Below are 18,587 nucleotides of genomic sequence, written 5' to 3' on the forward strand. Positions count from 1 at the left end.
CAGTTCAGGGTAATTAAGCAAAACAGGTCTAAAAATTATACTGCGGCTTTTCAAGGAATTAAATAATGCCTTAGTGTATTTGCCAGTGTTCTTCAATAGTCAGACTGTCACTATATATATCATAACACCATCATGTAGAATTTTCCTAAGCTAATAAGATTTCATTGAAATTAGACAGCAGCATGTGTGTGTCAGTTTGTAGCTTCTGCAGTTCATCAGTTGTGTTGTCAAATTTTATGCTCTGGCTTCATTGAAGAAAGACATTTGGACTATTGACATGAAACTCACATCCTGTGGGCAAGGCTCTCCTAGGATTCTGCCGATAGTACATGGAAAATCTTGTGCCTTTGCCTGCTTCATTAAGTTACCGACACAGCACTGCCTGGGTAGAAAAGACACAGATTCTACGACTCTGCTCCAACAGACTTTTAAACCCTTTTAGTCCGTCTGATCTAGCGGATGCTGTGGCGAGCCTATAAAATTATAAACACTTCATTTTTCTGCATCACTGGCTAGATTCACATAAAGGTTTCACACAAGGCTCTGTTTAATACTTCCATAAAAAGATTATGACTGGTAATGCAATCGTGGAGAGGATAGTGATAGGTCAATGTGACTTACAGACTTGGTGTTAACAATCTGGTATGTGGAGCATTGAATGTTACCAAAGGTAATCTAAACCATGAACATATTTGGTAGCTTTGGATATAGTTGGGAATGGCTAAAACTTATTAGGGTTTTTTTTTTCATTCCCTTCCCACCGTTTTCATTCCCTTCCTCTTATTTGGACTTAAGTCACTGTAAATCATAAAGTGAGGGAAAGTGCCAGGAAAGAAATAGAGAGTCAATTTTTCAAGAAGGGTCAAAAACAACAATAAAATGTTGTAGGGACTAGTCCAAATTTGGATTTCATTTTGATCTTTTTAAGAGTTTGCAGTACGTCTGACTGACAGACAACTTGTTGAGTGAACTAATATCCAAAGTGTACAAACAAATAAACTTCAGGAGTAACCACTCATTTAAAACCTACTCACACAAAAACCTAAGCCTTAATAAGGGGGGATTTGTGCTTAACATCCAAAATGTATTGACCATCAACCCTTTCATTTCATACAAGCTGATTTGCTCAGTGGTTTGGGGCTCAGTTGAACAATAGAAGGCTTCCACATTCCAGTGACGGTTCAATTTATTTTCAAAACACCATGTTTAAGAAAAACAAGCTGTGTCTTTAGGTATGCTTTCAAACATAGGAGGAACAGCAGGAACATACATTGGGTTATAACACATTTACAAAATAACACTGCAACAATATTAAAAACATAAGGAATGCAAATATTTGCATTTTCATTTCCAGCCTTCCATTAAAGTTCTAATCTTCTTTTTTGCAGTTTTACCTCTCCATCTTTATGAACTTAGAAAGAGGCCCCTTTGATATAATAATTTGCTTTGTTATTTATGCTGTATGTGTCATTTTTTGATTGCAGGTTAGGCCAAAGACACTGATTCCAGACAGTCTCCCCATCTCCCTGTGCAGAGACCAGCCTTTAAAGCAGCCGACCACCTTTCAAAAGGCCACAGTGGTCAGCATCAAAAATCCCAGCCCAGCCCTCCCAACTGCCAACAATACAGTCAGCCACCTCCACACTTCCAATGGTCAAACACAAAGCTCAAATGAACCCACCATCTCCTCACCTCTGAGCAGCGGAGGAGTGGCCTACGCTATCATATCCACGTCGCCCAGCAATGCAAATCCAATCAACACCAGCACCATGTCTGTGGTCAATGATGGTATCAAAGTTCAGCCACTTCTTATCAGCGCTGACAGCAAGGTAGGTCTGTAAGACATTCACTGAAAACTACAGTGAACCTAACAACTCGGCCAATTAGTATTTTACATGTCCTTCATGAAAATTTATTTAAAAATTTTTTTTATAGGTTATCATCATACAGCCTCAAGTTCAGAGCCAACCAGAAAGCAAGACAGAAAGCAAGAAGCCTTGTGAAGAACCGCCTCAGGGACCCCCAGCTACCAAAAAGAAAAAGGAGGAAAATCCTGAGGTATAAAAGATTCATGGTGTTTACAACTTTTATTACAGCAAAATGTCTAAATTGTCTAGGTTTGTGACAGATTTACATAAAGTAACAAGTAAATATTTTATAATCAACTTTTTTAATTTAAAGAGATATTATCACTTTGCCCATGCGTGTGTCCACAAAATAAAGTGAGGGTTCTGGATATGAAGTGTGACTTCCCTTATAGGGAGAGGCAAGACATCATCCAGATAGGTAAGCGCCAGCATCAGCTGACTAAAAAGCTTACCTAAGGTTAACTTAGGTAGCCGAAAGGCGGCAGGAAGGGGGAGGGGAAATATAGCTCTGTTTGTATACTTTACTGAGAAGTCATCAGGAATACGAAAATTGGGTAAAATGACAATATCTCGGTACAACTTAATAAAATTCTCATGCTTGCATTGTTTGTCTATATTATATTTTGTAAGCTTCAGTTGGATGTGTATCTGAACATGACCCATCTATAGAGAGATCTGTAATGTTTATATTAATTAAGGTGTTTGTTCATATTTTGTTTTTCGTTTCGTTTGTTTTTCGTTTCTAGAAAATTGCTTTCATGGTAGCACTAGGCCTTGTTACAACAGAACATTTGGAAGGTAAGTTAAAATGAATGAAGAAGGTTATGTTAACATACTAAGCTATAAACATTCAATTGTTCAAACTACTCTAATTCTATTTATGTTCTATGGATCCAAAATGATATTCACATATGTGGCTCCATTCTCCATAGAGAAGTGTTCCTCAACCTTTATTATTTTATGGAAACCCCTTGAAAAAATGTTCACGTCTTTGGGAATCCCCCACTATAATTACTATATCCGCAACTCACAGTACATTCGAGTGGTGGTCAGTAGTAAGAATAGTTCATACGTTGCTGACCAGTAGGATGAATGTCACCCTTACAGAGAGCCAAAAAGGTCATTGGTATCTATTAAACTATCCCGGGAGTCACAAACTGCTTGTTAGTCAAAGAACCCCTAGCAACCTCTGGAGGAACCCTATGGTTCCACAGAACCCTGGTTGAGAACCACCAATGTAGAATAGGTAAAAAACTGTGAGAGATTTGAAAGCTGATGTTCCAGAAGCTACCCAAAATTAACTTTTTGGGCAAACAGACGTATCAGAACCATGATATTGTTCTAGTTGCAGGGACCTTGCATGCTGTCCAGCTCATATTTTACTTTAAAGTCAGTGGACCCTACAGACTTGGATAGGTGGGATTGGGGAGAGGAGTCTGCCACATAAATAACCATCTACAGTCTACATGTGTTAGAACAGTAAAATGAGACTAGATTGCCTATACTAAACACATGCAATAGGTGTGGTGGCACTTAGGAATTGCAAATTGTCACATCTCACAGCTGTCATTTTTATGCAGCAAGACAGGGAAAATTATTTGACTATACTTTGCCTTGATTTCAGAACTCAGTTACTTACTGCATATCTGCAGTTTTACAGATATGCTTTGCAGAAATCTCTTACAGCTACCAAGTTGCTGACTTGGCTGAATTAGCAAACTGCTCGTTTAGCAGCTATTCTTGCAGCAGCTGGATTCTTTGTGTCCCCTTTACCCTTGTAAAAAAAAGGAGACCTGAAATTTAATATTTCAATATTGATATTTATTTAGTTTGATAGTGCACGTATGAAATTACTGCATAAATGTGAACTGGTAATGAAAACTTGTAGAAGAAAAAACAGTATGTTAAATCCTACCTAATTAATTGTCTCCACCCACATTCAGTATAGCAGTTTTCAGTATAAATGTTATAGCAACATATAATGCTTTTTTCTGACTTTCTAATGCACCATGGTAATTGTAAGTGCAGCGTACATTCTGAAATTTATACCAACGTTGTCCCTAATTTAAAGTTTATTATGTATTGCCCTTTTTTTTAATAAGTTTTACATTTTTTTTTTACGAAAATGATTATTGGGGAGGAAAAAATGGCTGTGATTTGAGTACAGAATAGCTAGGACCTATTTGTCATAACTATAAAATCCCATTCTCCACACCAATCAACCAACTTACAATTGTTCCTTTCTCGATAATACACACATTGCATTTCCAGTTAACATAGCAGTATATTTTTGGAGAATGACTTTAGGATGAATGTACAAACACTATTACCCGCTTCTAGGAATTCTCAGATGCAAAACACTCCAGCTGAACTGGGGGCAGATTTATAAAAACACAAAAATACATGAAGTTATGTATTTCCTTAAAATATATATAATATATAAAAGTTAAAGTAAATGTACCTTTAGTTGTTATATGTATATATGTTCAACCATGTATACAGTGGTGCAGAATTTGGGAGACTGAGGACTGTGACTACAAAACCTGAGAGCTTCCTTCTGCATGTCATTGATGTCTCTTCAGTAAAGTGACCATATCTGGACAATAAGTGGTATAACATCTGAAAAAATGTTTCTCCTGATAAAGCAGTTCTTGCGAAACGCGTAGAGGAACACATGACATATTAAGTATTTATGAATGTATCATGATTCTCACTGTTGTAATTGTGTATACTGATGGATTTATAACATGTTCTAATTAAAAGATAACGGTTGTATTTATTGTATTAAAAAGTCGTTTTTGTGAAAAGGTGAACAACCGGAATATGGTATAAGGAATAGGGATCTAATTCTATTTACTAAAATTAAAGTAAATACTTGCTGATTTATCAGAAATCCTTTGAGCAACTTTGTGTTTGAGCTGATAGTCCAAATGTCAGCCCTTGTCCACTTCTCCCATGATGGACTTCAGAAGACTTACTCTTTTTACTAATACTAGGTGCATTAGATAGGGCTGGAAAACACTGATTGGGATTTCAATGTATTGCAGGCAGAATATGAACCTCAAGTAGCTTTCTAGTAGATCATTAAGTATCTGTACTTGCAATATTTATGAAGAGGCAAAACATACAGAAATGTTCATATAAGGCAGAATGTTTTTCTTTTGTCCAGGCATTCACTTTTACATTTTTTTATACAAGTACCCAAATCCATTAGGTTGTGTCGCAGAGCACATGTACTGACAAGGATCATGCAGGCAGGAGGGGATAACAATTACATATCTTTGTGCCTCTGTTCTGTGTCCAGTTAGCAGGCTGCAGCCATAAAGGTGAAACCACTGTATTCCTTTAATATGGCAGAGAATGTTAATAAATCCACTGCTTGTACTTATATATAGAAGTGCCTATGGAAAGCATTAGTCAGAGTACTGTTTGTAGTTAGACACTGGAATACTTATACCTAGACACTATGCTGTCCATAAATCTAAGGCTTTACCTCCATAGGACTTTGATGTCTTGTCAGTATCAGGCACATCAGCAGAGCATTTAATATTACCTGTAATATTTTTTGATAGCACACATCTGCTGCAGAGACTAAACTGAGTGCATATTGTATATTATTCTCCAGGGAGCAATTAATGAAGATGCTGCCCACTTTCAGCCTAACGTGCTTCTTCAGAAAACATTAAAGACAACATGAATGTGTTATTCTGACTCTGATAGAATTAACTCTCGGGCCATGCTTGTAATGACAGCTGCAGACTGACATAGGCTTTAAGATACTCCGATAGATTCTCCAGTATTTCCGCTGAGAGCTCTTAGCCTCTGTGTTCTTCCTCTAAAACATGGCCTTTTGTGCAGACCGCACAAGTCTTCAGTACAAAGTAACTAGCTCTTCCGTTCCAGGGTCTAGTAATTTTCTGCTTCTCCCTCCCTGCTCCATTTAATCAGCATAATGTATATGCACATGTCATGGCCTTTTGGCAGTTGTTACATGTTTGATGCATCTGCTAATTTAGGACTTTTTGCTGATCATTCACCTTTTTGTTTTTGCGCTACACCAACGGAAGCTACTTGTTTTCTAGATATAAAGGTTGCAGGCATTTTTTTTCTTTTCTTATTCATCATAACATAAAAACACTATGGTCTCAATAGTTGTTGCATTTATACAGTAGGGCTTTCATATATAACATTTTTACTATTCAAATGTGTATTTGCCACACTGAATTGTACAGTATGATGTACATTCACCCACTTGCTTATACTTGGCCTTTGTGATGTGTTACCAGTGTGTTGTATGCAGCGTCTAAATCAGTGGTTGCCAACCTTTTCGGATCTACGTACCACTAAACTTACGGGCTCTGGACCGAGCATGCGTGGGGAGCCGTGTGTCATGGAAGAAACTTCCCCCTGAGTTACGTCATGATGCCAGATCCCACCTACTCTCCTATCGCATGGGAAAGTGGGTGGGTTGTGTCCAGAGACACAACCCGCCCACGGCTCTGAGGATGCGATCCTTACGGGAGACATGGTCCGCAGCCCTGGCCAGTTTGCGCCCCAGGTGGGGTCCTTCTCTTGACCCTGCTCAAGGGCGCACTGACTAGAGCTGCGGACCACCAAAATTCTCTCAAGGACCACCGGTTGGCGACCACTGGTCTAAATGAGTCAGCATTGCAGCTTTTGTCTCCCATTGACACCTAGAAGTTCTCCGTTACAGGCTTTCAGTGGGAACAGCACATTTTGTACTGTTTAACACAATATGGAAGGGGGGGCATCTGCAACTCTGCTTGACCCCTTCCACCAGTTTAGCACCCCCTACTTCCTTCTGCAGCTTTGACTCAGCAGATTATCTCCACCTTGTTCCTCTAATCAATTTTACCTCCAGGTTTCTCTTATCTGCAGTGATTTAGCTGCTTACTAACTCTATTGTAATGATAGAGCAGAAGTTCTGAGAGGTAAGCTGCCAGGTTACTGCTAGGAGGAGGTTGAACAGAGTAGCTGGGTTACTGCTGGGAAGAAGAAGAGCTGCTGAGACATCGCTAGAAGCAGAGATCAGGGATAACTGAGCTACAGAGAGAAAGACTTGACCTACTACAGTTCTTCTGCTGTTAACTTTAGACATTACTTACTCCACAGTGTCTTCTGTTACAGCAGATTGTGAGGTTTGTGTTTAAAGTTCGTGCCTTTATTTAGTGTTAACCTACATTACCATGTTACTTCAGAGGGTCTAAATACAGCATTGGTTTGATATTAGAGGAATTTTGGGAAACATAACAGAAAGCAAAACTGCTCTTTAAGTGTAAAAATCTGCACAACTATTGTGGTCATTTAAAAGGGTTCAAAAGTTTGGTGGTACCAACAACTCCCCAAATACAAAAAGAAATGGACCAAACTTTTTCTGCTGGAGGCTGGCATAACATTGGCTAAAGCTTGGAATAAGGATACTATTCCTAAGGATCCCTTAACTTCAAAGTTGAATTGGATTATGGTCAATGACAAACTGTCTCACACTTTTAGTCACACTATAGACAAATGTGATCTTAAATGGGAACCCTGGCAAATGTACAATGGGTCCCAAATGGTTTTAGTTTTTTATTAACAGACTTTCTAGATATGTAAGTCTCCCCATTTCCCCTTTTTAATTTCTTCAATGTCCTTTCTGTTTTTTGATGTTGTTATTTTCCGGATTTTTTTTTCATTTTTGTTATAGTTTTGTTGTCTAAAAACGTTATATTTGTGTTCTATCCACTTGCCTGATAAGGGCAATTTCTGTAACGTCTTGTTGTGTGTGGTTTTTTTTTGGTTGTTTTTGTTTGTTTACTCTTTTTGGAAAATTGTTAAATCTTCAATAAAAAGATTGAAATACAAACATTTAGTGGAAACACCCCCCAGTATTTGTTGAAGAACACCCAAGACTCTGAGATGGCAGGAACAGATCTAGGGCCATTAGAGAGTAAAAATAGTGAGTCCACAAAACTTAGTAGTAGTTTTTTTTATAAAAAAAATAACATTTTATTAAATTATTCTATTATTATTCTTTAATTCGTTTAAGAAAGAGGAAGGAGGATGTGATAGCGGATAAGTATTGGTTAAGAATAATCCTAGTTCCCTTATATTTACGCATATATAAGAAGGATGGAAAAAAAATCTTTTTTTTTTTTTAGGAAAATAAACAATTTGTAATCAGTCATCAACTCTCATAGAATAGATACAATAGGAGCATAACATTGTAGGATCATACATCTGATCTAGTTCAGAGGCCAATCAAGTTGGTTCTATAGAAAATAAAAAACTAGTTGTGGACACACACAATCAGATGTGTATCTACCGCGAGTCCCATAACAAACGTAGTAATATTTGCGCAACCCGTGAATGTAACTACGTTTGTTACGGGACTCACAGTAGATACACATCTGATTGTATGTGTCCACACTTAGTTTTTTATTTTGTGTAGTGCCAACTTGATTGGCCCCTGAGTCTTTAATAAGTTTATTTATTGGATTAATCTGATTCAGTAAGCTTATTTCTCCGGTTGTTTTTACCCCCTCAACATAATTTTTATTGGCAACATTTGTAACATCATCATTGCTCTTAGCTTCTTTTGGAAAATCCTAATATAAGTTTGTTTTAATGGTTACAGAGATCCAAAGCAAACGTCATGAGAGGAAAAGAAGAAGCACAGCCAACCCGGCCTACAGCGGCCTTTTGGAACCAGAGGTATGACATAAGTTATTTTATAAGTAATAGCAACATTTCTAAGCAATTTGTATGACATAGGATCTATGACTCCACCTTTCTGTCAGATTTGAGGTTGTAAGGCACACAAGAAATTTGTTGTTCCCATGCTTTTACAGTCACTTGAAATTATCCATATAAAAGTTAAAGGCTTTCAGTATACAAACATTACACTCTCTGCTACAGCCCTCCTTGGCTTACAGTTGGATGGAAGACAAAGGTGCTACATAACAATATAGTAATTTGTTATAAATTAATTAGTTTTGGTTTTTTTACTTTTAGATAGATCTCCCATACCCATTTTTGGTGTCCTTTTGATGCATTCTTGTCAGAATTATTATTAATAACTTTTATTTATATAGTGCAGACATATTACACAGAGCCTTACAAAATCCATAGTTATCCGAGCTAGTCCTGTTCATACAGTTTATCCTATTGTCCAATAGAATTAAATGAAGCACATCCTCCTAGATCAGGGCCAGAGGAATATACAATTGGCAGGGGAGGTTGAGAGCTAGAATAAAAGACTTCAAGATATCAAAAGAACCTTTTTTTCCTTCTAAAAAAAAAGTTTTAACTAGAGATCCACTGTAATGGCTATTCACATAATTTTGAAATAATGGCAAAGCTTTCAAAGCACATTTTTCTGTATGCAAATCACACCATTCATAGTGCCCCATGCCTTAAATACCTAATATGATTACTTTAAAAGGTATTCGTAAAGTCTTTATGCACTATGCCCCATGCTTGTGAAAGGATTGTTTAACATTGCAGCAGAGAACAACGGATGCATGCCAGTGTGTGCATCTAGACTTTAAAACATGCTGTCAAATGAACAGATCATTAAAAAAGACATTCAATTGCTTTAGGTGGAATTTATACAGCACAGGTAGAATTTGGCAGTTTTTGGTTACAATTGAATTGTCAAAAACAAGAAATACAAAATACAAATACAAGAGTTTGTATTTGTGAACCTGATCAATGTGACTTTGTGAAATGCATAATGCAATCCGCCAGCGGGTTTAAGAATTTTGCCATGTATGACGGGAAAGGGAGGGAGGAGCAGAATAAAATGAATCGTATGTTTTACTCATGCATATTCACAGCCCCGCGCTCAGTGACTCTTGACGGCCAGAAATAAATTGCCAAATGAATGGAAGTCAGCATAATTGCTTTGTGTTTTGTGACAGCCGGCATATAGTGTGAAATATTCACTGCAGTTTATTCAGTACCAGGAAGATTACATCGTAAAGCACTCCTAGCCCTCCGCTCTGAAATCGCTGAATAATCAGATTGTACATTCCCAGCGTGAGGGATGGAGGATTTTTGCACTTGCACGCGATGTAAACATGAAATCATTGACGACTAAGCAGTACAAAATGCTGACAGGAAGCAGGAGTCTTGTGGATGGATTGTTAAGGTTATGCCAAACATTTGGTGGGCTTCGGGAGATGTAATGGCTAGAATCTTGTTTTCTCCACTGTTTTATTCATATACCCTTTTGCCCGTTTGTATTTCTTTTTTTTTTCCTGAAATGTGATATTTCAAAGGGCATTATGTTGGAATAACTTGTTTATAAGAACTAGTGTTTGCGTAGAATGCCAGGTGTCTTGAGTTCTGTGTCTTATGGCGTTCTTATTGTGTCTTCAGCGGAAACGCCTTGCCTCAAACTATTTGAGTAACCCGTTCTTAACAGGGAAAGGTAAGTCCCCCACCTTTGGGACTTTACTAAATTTCTATTCGCATGACTATGTGTGATTAGAACACTTCACCATTAAGGCCCCGCCACTTTATTAAACTGATCTGGCAAAGCGACACAAAAGGGATTTGAGGAATTTAAATCAACTTAGTCATTGTATCAAAGATCCAGCCTGCAGGATCCTAAAGAAGATACTTAATTCTCTGGTTAGTAAAATGTCTGTCTTCCTCCACAGATACCAGTGTTGTCGCTTTTGGAAACTTCTGGGTCTGTCAGATAGCATGTCCCTGATGGGTGTTGTAGTGATCTCTGCCAGTCCTTACCTTGTCACTGTGTCCATTACTGACTTAGGACTGGTGGGATGCACCACAGCACCCCAGGATACATGGTATCCCATAAACCTGGGAGTGTTCAGTGGTGGTAGCACTGTCTGCTGGAGGATGCTGCAGGCTGGATTTCTTTTTTATACAGGCCAAAGGTGCACTTTAAATTTTAATTTTGTAAAATACACATACTTTTTTTTTTTTTTTGGAGAGTAAGGAACGGTTAAAACACCTTGTGAGGTACTGTAGCCCATTTGTACATGGTGCAGAGAGTGAGAGCACACAGATTGCAGTTAAAAGATAATAGATATTCTGACCTTCTCTGACTCACAATGTATATCTTTGTATCCTTTCTCACTTCCTGTTCTGGGGATAATTAGGTTATTACAACAGGAAGCCTTTCTAACAGAGTCAGAGACAGTAATCAAAAACCTGACTGTGGCTTTTCCCTAATCTGTCAGACATTTAAAAATGGAGATCTGGAGTTCCATTTTTATCACTTTGGAAGACTTTTGGAGGGGACTCTATAGTACAGTTTACAGCTCTGTAAACAAATATTAAATGGAATGTCCAGCTGTGAAAGACTGGCATCTGTTGTACAGGCTATTCTAAATTGTTAATAGTGTTACAAAGTGACTTATTTTATAACATGAACTTCCCAAGGTCTCATTCTATAACCTTCACACTGTTGTTGTGACACATCTCCTGTATAAATTCCATGAGTTTACTAATTAAAACTGCTATTCAGCGTATTACCAAAGCCACAAGATTAATAGTCCAGTAGCTGTTTTGCAAGAAAATTGATTATCTTATTAAGTTGCTAATCATAAAATGTTATACCTTAAGGTGATCTAAATCACTGGTTGAATGTCATAGAAGGTCAAGACCATAATCCTTAAGAAGGTCCCTTGTAGCTTAAGCTAACCTTGCCTATTACAGTTAATAATTACATTGTTAAAAAACAAATAAAAAAACAGATACCCTTTGCTTTGAGTGGAAGGTGATGCATGTAAAATTACTTTTTTTTCCACAATTCCAGCATTTTCAGTACATGTTCCTCCCTGTCTCTCTCTTCCTCTCTACACACATACACACTTAGATTAAACCTGTCTGTGCTCTGATATGAAACAGGCTGCAGCCTACCATACAGACACCCAGAGGTACTTACACATGCATTTAGATGCCCTCTGAAGTATCTCCTGTGCCCAGAATACAGTTGAACTATAACAATGTCAAAATCCTATATACAGTATACAGATGCTTTGCCTTCTCCTTCTTTTCTCTTTAGACCTTTTATTTTGACCTTTCACCTAAGTAACCTATAGGGAAATAAAGTAAAATATTATCAACTGTATCAGATATGGCTTAGTAAAAACCTTGGTGTAAAGGCTTGAAATGTTTTTATAGGAATATTTACATATATATGTCCATGGTGGACATAAATATACTTTTCTAATCAAATCTATATTTCTAAACAATGACAATGGTCGTTACATAGATACTTTACCCTGAAAAATATATTGTTTATTTCTCAGATTAATAGAAGTTTTAATATTTTCTGGTAAGCCTAATTTTGAGGGGTTAAGGCTACCTTTTGCTACCGAACCAGCTGGCCTGATTTCTATCTGAGATGCCTGCTGCCACTGGCTATTTTAGGACAGTATAATGCCATTTCACCCTCAAGCAAGTAAGAAATAATTACAATAATGACAGGCAAGGGAGGAGTAGATGGATAGAAGGAAACTTTGCCAGGAGGGATGAGGGAGGTAAAAGAGATGGAGATACAAAGGTATATCTGTGGTATATAGCTTCAAAAAAGTAATTGGCATAGAAAGAATATTGAAACACTTCAGTCATCAAATCTTTAGACAGACATATTTTAAAATTGCAATGGACTTTTTATTGTAGACAGTCATCTAAAATTCTGTCCAGACCTAACAATCCATCGCCTCATTAGGTACTTTCAGCATGCATCTCCTGCATCTTCTGCATACCCAGAACATATGCATAAGTTTTCCTCCCCCTCCATCCCCACTGTGTTGCACATTTGCTCACATTCTTTCCACTAACCTGTTTTTACCCTTCTTTATATGCAAGCCTTTACGGATTCCTGTTGGAAGGTATGTTTGTAAGGTTTACTTAAAAAGAATACTTTTCTTTTAGAGGTATCTCCTATCGTGTTCAACTTTCTATTTATGTTACTTTTAAAGTGACAATATTAAGGCGAAAATAACTTTTGTAAAGGGGTTGTTAGCTGACATTCAGTATCATAGGTTCTGGGATGTGGTAGAAGTTTAGATATATACACCTAAGTCACTTAAGTAGTTTCTTAGAGGGTTCCAGGTTTTACATGTATGATGCTGGTCACATGTGTATCCATGTTGACTGGTGCTGTATGCTAAATGATCTAAATATGTAACCCTACATGTGCGTGGATTAGGGGTTGTATTGTCTTTTTTTTCTCATTATTTTAGGGAATAACTTTTCATTACCCACAAGTTTTACACTGAATTTTGTGCGTAGTAGTCATCCTGTGGATCTTCTGCAATCAGAAATCTCTCTGTACGTTAGTATTAACAGCAGTTTATAGTCCCCAAACAAAGCGCCTGTATGATTGTTGTCATCACCTGCTAGTAAATATTTTGACTTCTTATAGTTCATGTTTAAGGTATTAAAGTATATCTAAAGTTAGAACTGATTTCTTTCCTTGTAGATAGTGGGGGGTATGGTAAATCCCCAATCAGGTTTTTTCCTCTGTGAGCTTTTGGGAAAATTTATTAATATTTCCTGTCCAGTAGACGCCATACAAGAACCTACATGAAAAAGAAACGATACATCTTTTCAAAGTGGGGCAAATCTTGCTAGAACAGGTGTCCTATTGGAAGTTTTCCCCTCGATTCCTGTAATGGAGACTCAAAATTTTGGATTTAACATCACATTCAGTCCTGGTGAAAATGGTCAATAAAACATCTCTAAAATCTCCATAATGGGGACATCATTGGAAATGTGAGGTCCTAATCATTCGCCACTACAAAAAAAATATATATGTTTTAACACTTTAAATACCTTTCATGGTTGGGTACTGTATAGGTGTATCAAGTGAGAGTGATATAGCAGGGTTTGAAACACGTAAATAATAATACTTAAATCATAATTGATTTATTTAATGTACAGCGCTTTGTAATATGTTGGCGCTATATAAATCCTGTTTAATAATAATAATAATAATAATAATAATAATAATAATTTCATGACTAGTGTCTGCATGTCCATACTGCAAAGGAAACATTCATACACTTTAAATGTGGTATTTACACATGTATACAGTTTCAGTAACAGCTTTATAAACTCATCTTTAAATCTCATTTTGCTTAAATAAAAAATATTATTTGCACACCCTATATGCTTAGCACAACTGAGTATGAGCAGCAAATTATACTAATATTCTGGTATTATTATTTTCCTTTTACCTAATATTGATCTATTGCTGTAAATTGAGAACATCTACTTTAGAAGCTGCCAGGTGACTGGCTCAGGTTATTTCACATAGACATCTAAACTGAAAGATACATTACACATCTTTGATCAAAAATGTGCTGTGTCTGTGAAAGTCTGTCATTTATTTATTTTTATATTTCCTTTTTTTTCTTTTATTGTTTTTTTTTTTGTTATATAAACTTAAATTTAGCAGTGGTATAAGTGGTTGCCAAAGAAAGTGTCAGGTTATTTTGTCATTTTTGCGGAAATCTGAATTTTGATGAACCTGAATCAATAATTTTCATCCTGCACTGAATACAACATTGCCTTTTTAAATAAAAGGACCTATCACAAAGCCGAAAATAGGAGATTCTAAAACTTATTTAGGAACAGTGTATAGAACCATGTAATATATTTATGCTTTTAATAAAGCCATCTTTGATTAAAACTGATTTATATCAATGATACAGCCTGAATTATTTACCCATTTATGTAACTTGCATCTGTTCCAGGCTTGTCTTGCTTATCTGCAGGATAGGTAGAGCTTGGAAAGTCAATACAACCATTAAAATCATTTTGTCAAGTGTCTCTTTTTTTTGTCCCCGAATCAAACCTAGTTTACTGATTCTTGCTCTTTGGCTGCCTCCGCACTGTAGAAGTCCACCCTGGGTAAGCTCCACATTCAGCTTACATGGGTGGATGACATCCCTGTCCCACATATAGCCGCGGTTGTAGACATTCCAATCACAAGTCACCTTTTGTCAGGGTGTTAAAAGGAACCAAATTACTATAAAGTACTAAATGGCCTTCTATAAACATGTGCTTTTATATGCGTTTGTATGGGAAACAGTAATATGTGAATTTATTTCAATATTACACAGTATTATGACATATAAGGGGAACATTATGCAGTGCATAGTATTTGTTGGCTTGCATTGTAGTCACACTCTGAGCTTGATTTCTGATGATTAGAAAATCATGGGACATAAAAGAAAACCTTTTAGTGTTTTGTAGGTATAGTCCTTATCAAAAATAGTAAACCAGGATGTGTGGGGGCCACATAACATGCATTGATGCACTGGGTTGACATTCATTGTAAGTGGCACTCCAAAAGCATCTTACCAGTGAACTACAGCACAACCTGCTGCTGTGCATTGCTTTTTCAAAAAACATGCATTACATTTCAGGGCCATGCAGTGTATCAAATAAATGAGCCACCAATTGTGACATTTCAGCCTTAGAGTTGGTATTATGCTTTTTTTTTAATCAGACTGGACGGCTTTGTTAATTTTCTTGGCCACCATAAGACGGAAGTAGTTTTATCAAAGCTTGGTTAACTTAAGTGACTGGAATATCCAGTTATCTATACCAAACATTCCGACTTCAGCATAAAGTAGTGAGATTTCTTTAGACTGGTTGCTGTTGGATACCAAATCAGTGTTCAACCCAGAATTTTTTAAGCTGGGTGGGCATAAACTGTAGGCAGGTGGCAGCCCCTTTATTGTCACCCAACTTATCAGTAACCCCCCAAAAAATGCCGGGTGGTGCACCCAGCTAAAAGGTACTGGGGAAAACACTGCATATCATTAAGCTTGCCTTGTTTTATTTATAAATATATATATGTAAGCCTCTTTTGTTCACTATGATCCACCTTTATCCCAAAATTATTTCAGTTATGGTTGCATAAAGTCAGATTCCAGTTGTCATTTTTATTTCATGCGTTTTTTTTGTTTTTATTTTTACATAATTATTTGTCTTATTTATAAGTTTTTGAACTCTGACGCGGGTGCTGTGAAAACATTTCGTCTTAATAGTTTTATGACAATACTTGATGATTGTTATTTTAGTAAATAAAAATCAAACATCTGTGTAATTCTTTTTTATTTTGTTATTTAATAATAGGATCAGATTATTCATGATGAACACTGCTCGGCATGCAAACGTGGCAATAATTTGCAGCCCTGTGGAACTTGCCCAAGAGCTTACCATCTAGACTGCTTGGGCCCAGCTGTGAAAATAGCACCCAAGGGGGTCTGGATGTGTCCTAAGTGCCAGCAAAAGGTGAGAAGCTATGAACCACCCCGGTAATTGTACTTTTTTCACTTTATTTAAAGTAGACCTTCCATTAACTTTGCAATTCTGCTTGAACTCCTCTCATATCACAATATACAGCTTATGTAAGAGGCAAGTAACCCATGCTGTCACCATAAATACATATTTAACCTATATGGCTAGTAATTTTCCATAATAAAAATCAAGATTTGGTGATAGTGGCCAACCTCCCAACCACCATAGACCACACTTTGTAACCCCCCACCCCACCCCCCGACTACTGTACAACCACATATTGGATAACTCTTTTATTTATATATTTTTGCATACATAGATTGTGACAAAAGAAGAAGAAATTACAGAAAGCTTTTTTTTTATTTTACCCTTTATATCAGTTCGTACCACTTCATAGACATCTGTACATCTCCTGATTTATTTGTTTAAACCTTTTGTGGTATAACAGCATGCTCATATCTTGGAGAATAATTCTTGCAGCAACCCTTCACTTTAAGGCATTTAAGTGAGTCTATTGCTTTACTCCATATCGGTAAAGCACTTTTTTTTTCAGTTTTTCAGCGTTGTAGAGGTTTTTAAATTCAAGATTATATGAGCTCTGACAGGGAAAGTGTATGAGTTTTTAAAGTTTGTATTTTCAGTCTGTTGAATAAATTGTAAATGCCATTACTGTGAAACAAAGTACATTGTTTGCCAGCCACATTGTAGACAAGTAAATGATTGGTATTTTAGACAGAAACTCAGCTGTATGTTGGATAATATTACTCCCTAAAATATCCATGGGTGTCCTTTGCCTCCAGTTCTATTTGTGTTATCATACCTTGTTTTTTGTTTTTTTTCAATGTTTGTCTATTTTCTCTGTTGACTTTTAGGTATTAAAGAAGGAGACCGCACCATGGAGTGGAGCTGTTGCTATTGTTCAGTCCTATGTAACACATAAATCAGGTATGGTCCTTTTTAACATGACTGCAAACCATGAAATTGACATAGCATGGTGTGTGCAGGCCCTTAAACTTTGATATATTTACTAGTGACTGTGAAAGGGTGATACCTGTATGGTAAGTGTGTTCAGATAACATTTGGTTCAGATATTAGCAGAAAAGGAAAAAGGTACTTGGGTTTTACCTGTGGCATGACACATAGCAAACTGCAGGATAATAAGTAGTAAGTAATCATTTTTTTCTGCACTTCCTCCCATATAGTCTCCCATTCAAGTACTTCCCTCTCTTTTTTTTTTTTTTTTTTTTTTTTTTTTTTTTTTTTTTTTACACAAAGATTGCGAGAACATACAAATTCTATGCTGAGAGCATCCTGGTGGGGTTTTAAGCCTAAGCTTTTACTGTTGCTCATATAAACAGTAAAGAAAAAAGTTCCTCCCAACACCAGGCCATTTTGCAGGTTGCAAAGGAAAGGTGTAAGATGGTGGGACAGTACAATGAATAATACAATACAATGCAAACATACCCTGGGGGTATTCACCTGGCTGAACTCAAATCTGGACTTCTGGGGTGTTCCGGCTCTTTTAGGGAAATTGGGACCAAGTCCAAGTTAAGCCTATTCTTATAGTCTATAGTTAAGAAAACCCTTTCCAGATGTCTTTTGGTTCTGCAGTAAGGCTCCATGTCAATTTGTAAATGTAACATCCTCTGGGAGTTCAATGCTTTCCCCACCTACATATACCCTTATCCTGTGTTTTGGAGTAGCTGCAGTTTTTTGGTTTGTTACTTTAGCTAAAATGTCAAATGTTCCCCTGAAATTGGTAAAGGGCTGTTTGAGACACGCTAACTACAAATCAATACACCTGTAATGGTCATTGTGGTAGTGTTCATGCGTCTAGGTTCATTTGTCATGTTTCTAGAAAAGACAAGGTCTCCTATACTGTATTGAGCATTTTTATACTGCCACTGCCAGCATGGGTAAAATTATTCTTACATGTTGCTGCACTTTTTTTGAAAGCTTCTTCTTTTGCATTTGTGTCTGTTTCTGACCTCCTTTACAGCACAGTTAAACTGCCTTTGTGTCAGACAGCTGACCCTCTGTGTTATTTTTCAGTGAAAGAAGAGGAAAAAAGAAAGTTATTGAAGAAAGGCAATGAGTTAAAGAATGAGCAGAGACAGCTAGAAGATCAAGAGAGACTTCTGAGAGAAGCTATAAAGGTATAGCATTGAGTTACATAAAAATCTTGATGGAGTTCCTTGACCTCATTTTACATTATTGCATATTTATGATGCTGTCAAATCTTCCACAGCATTAAAAACAGAGCTGAAAAAGCTTAGAATGGTATACAGTGTAGCAGATACACACATTGTGCCCCATTGTAAATAATAGTGTAAGTAATAGTAATCACTAGCATACCAAATCTATTAAGTTGGGCGAGCGGCACCCCGCTGTGCTCTTCTCCATTGACTTGTACTACAGTCA

The 18,587-nt window shown here is 36.9% G+C and overlaps 1 protein-coding gene across 2 annotated transcripts in view; it reads left to right on the plus strand.

Annotated features, from left to right (window-relative positions):
- PHF21B (PHD finger protein 21B) overlaps positions 1 to 18,587 on the plus strand; it is a 75,887-nt gene that overhangs the window by 51,401 nt on the left and 5,899 nt on the right. Inside the window, exons 4-12 of one of the 2 annotated variants that reach the window (XM_072400281.1) lie at positions 1,485 to 1,829; positions 1,936 to 2,058; positions 2,615 to 2,666; positions 8,506 to 8,582; positions 10,251 to 10,302; positions 12,720 to 12,742; positions 16,002 to 16,160; positions 17,039 to 17,111; positions 18,219 to 18,322. In XM_072400281.1, coding sequence (XP_072256382.1) covers positions 1,485 to 1,829; positions 1,936 to 2,058; positions 2,615 to 2,666; positions 8,506 to 8,582; positions 10,251 to 10,302; positions 12,720 to 12,742; positions 16,002 to 16,160; positions 17,039 to 17,111; positions 18,219 to 18,322 — 1,008 coding nt within the window. The remainder of the gene's footprint in view (positions 1 to 1,484; positions 1,830 to 1,935; positions 2,059 to 2,614; positions 2,667 to 8,505; positions 8,583 to 10,250; positions 10,303 to 12,719; positions 12,743 to 16,001; positions 16,161 to 17,038; positions 17,112 to 18,218; positions 18,323 to 18,587) is intronic. The other variant, XM_072400282.1, reaches the window with a different exon arrangement.

This window comes from Pyxicephalus adspersus, chromosome 2 (assembly GCF_032062135.1).
Source record: "Pyxicephalus adspersus chromosome 2, UCB_Pads_2.0, whole genome shotgun sequence".
Lineage (NCBI taxonomy): Eukaryota > Metazoa > Chordata > Amphibia > Anura > Pyxicephalidae > Pyxicephalus > Pyxicephalus adspersus.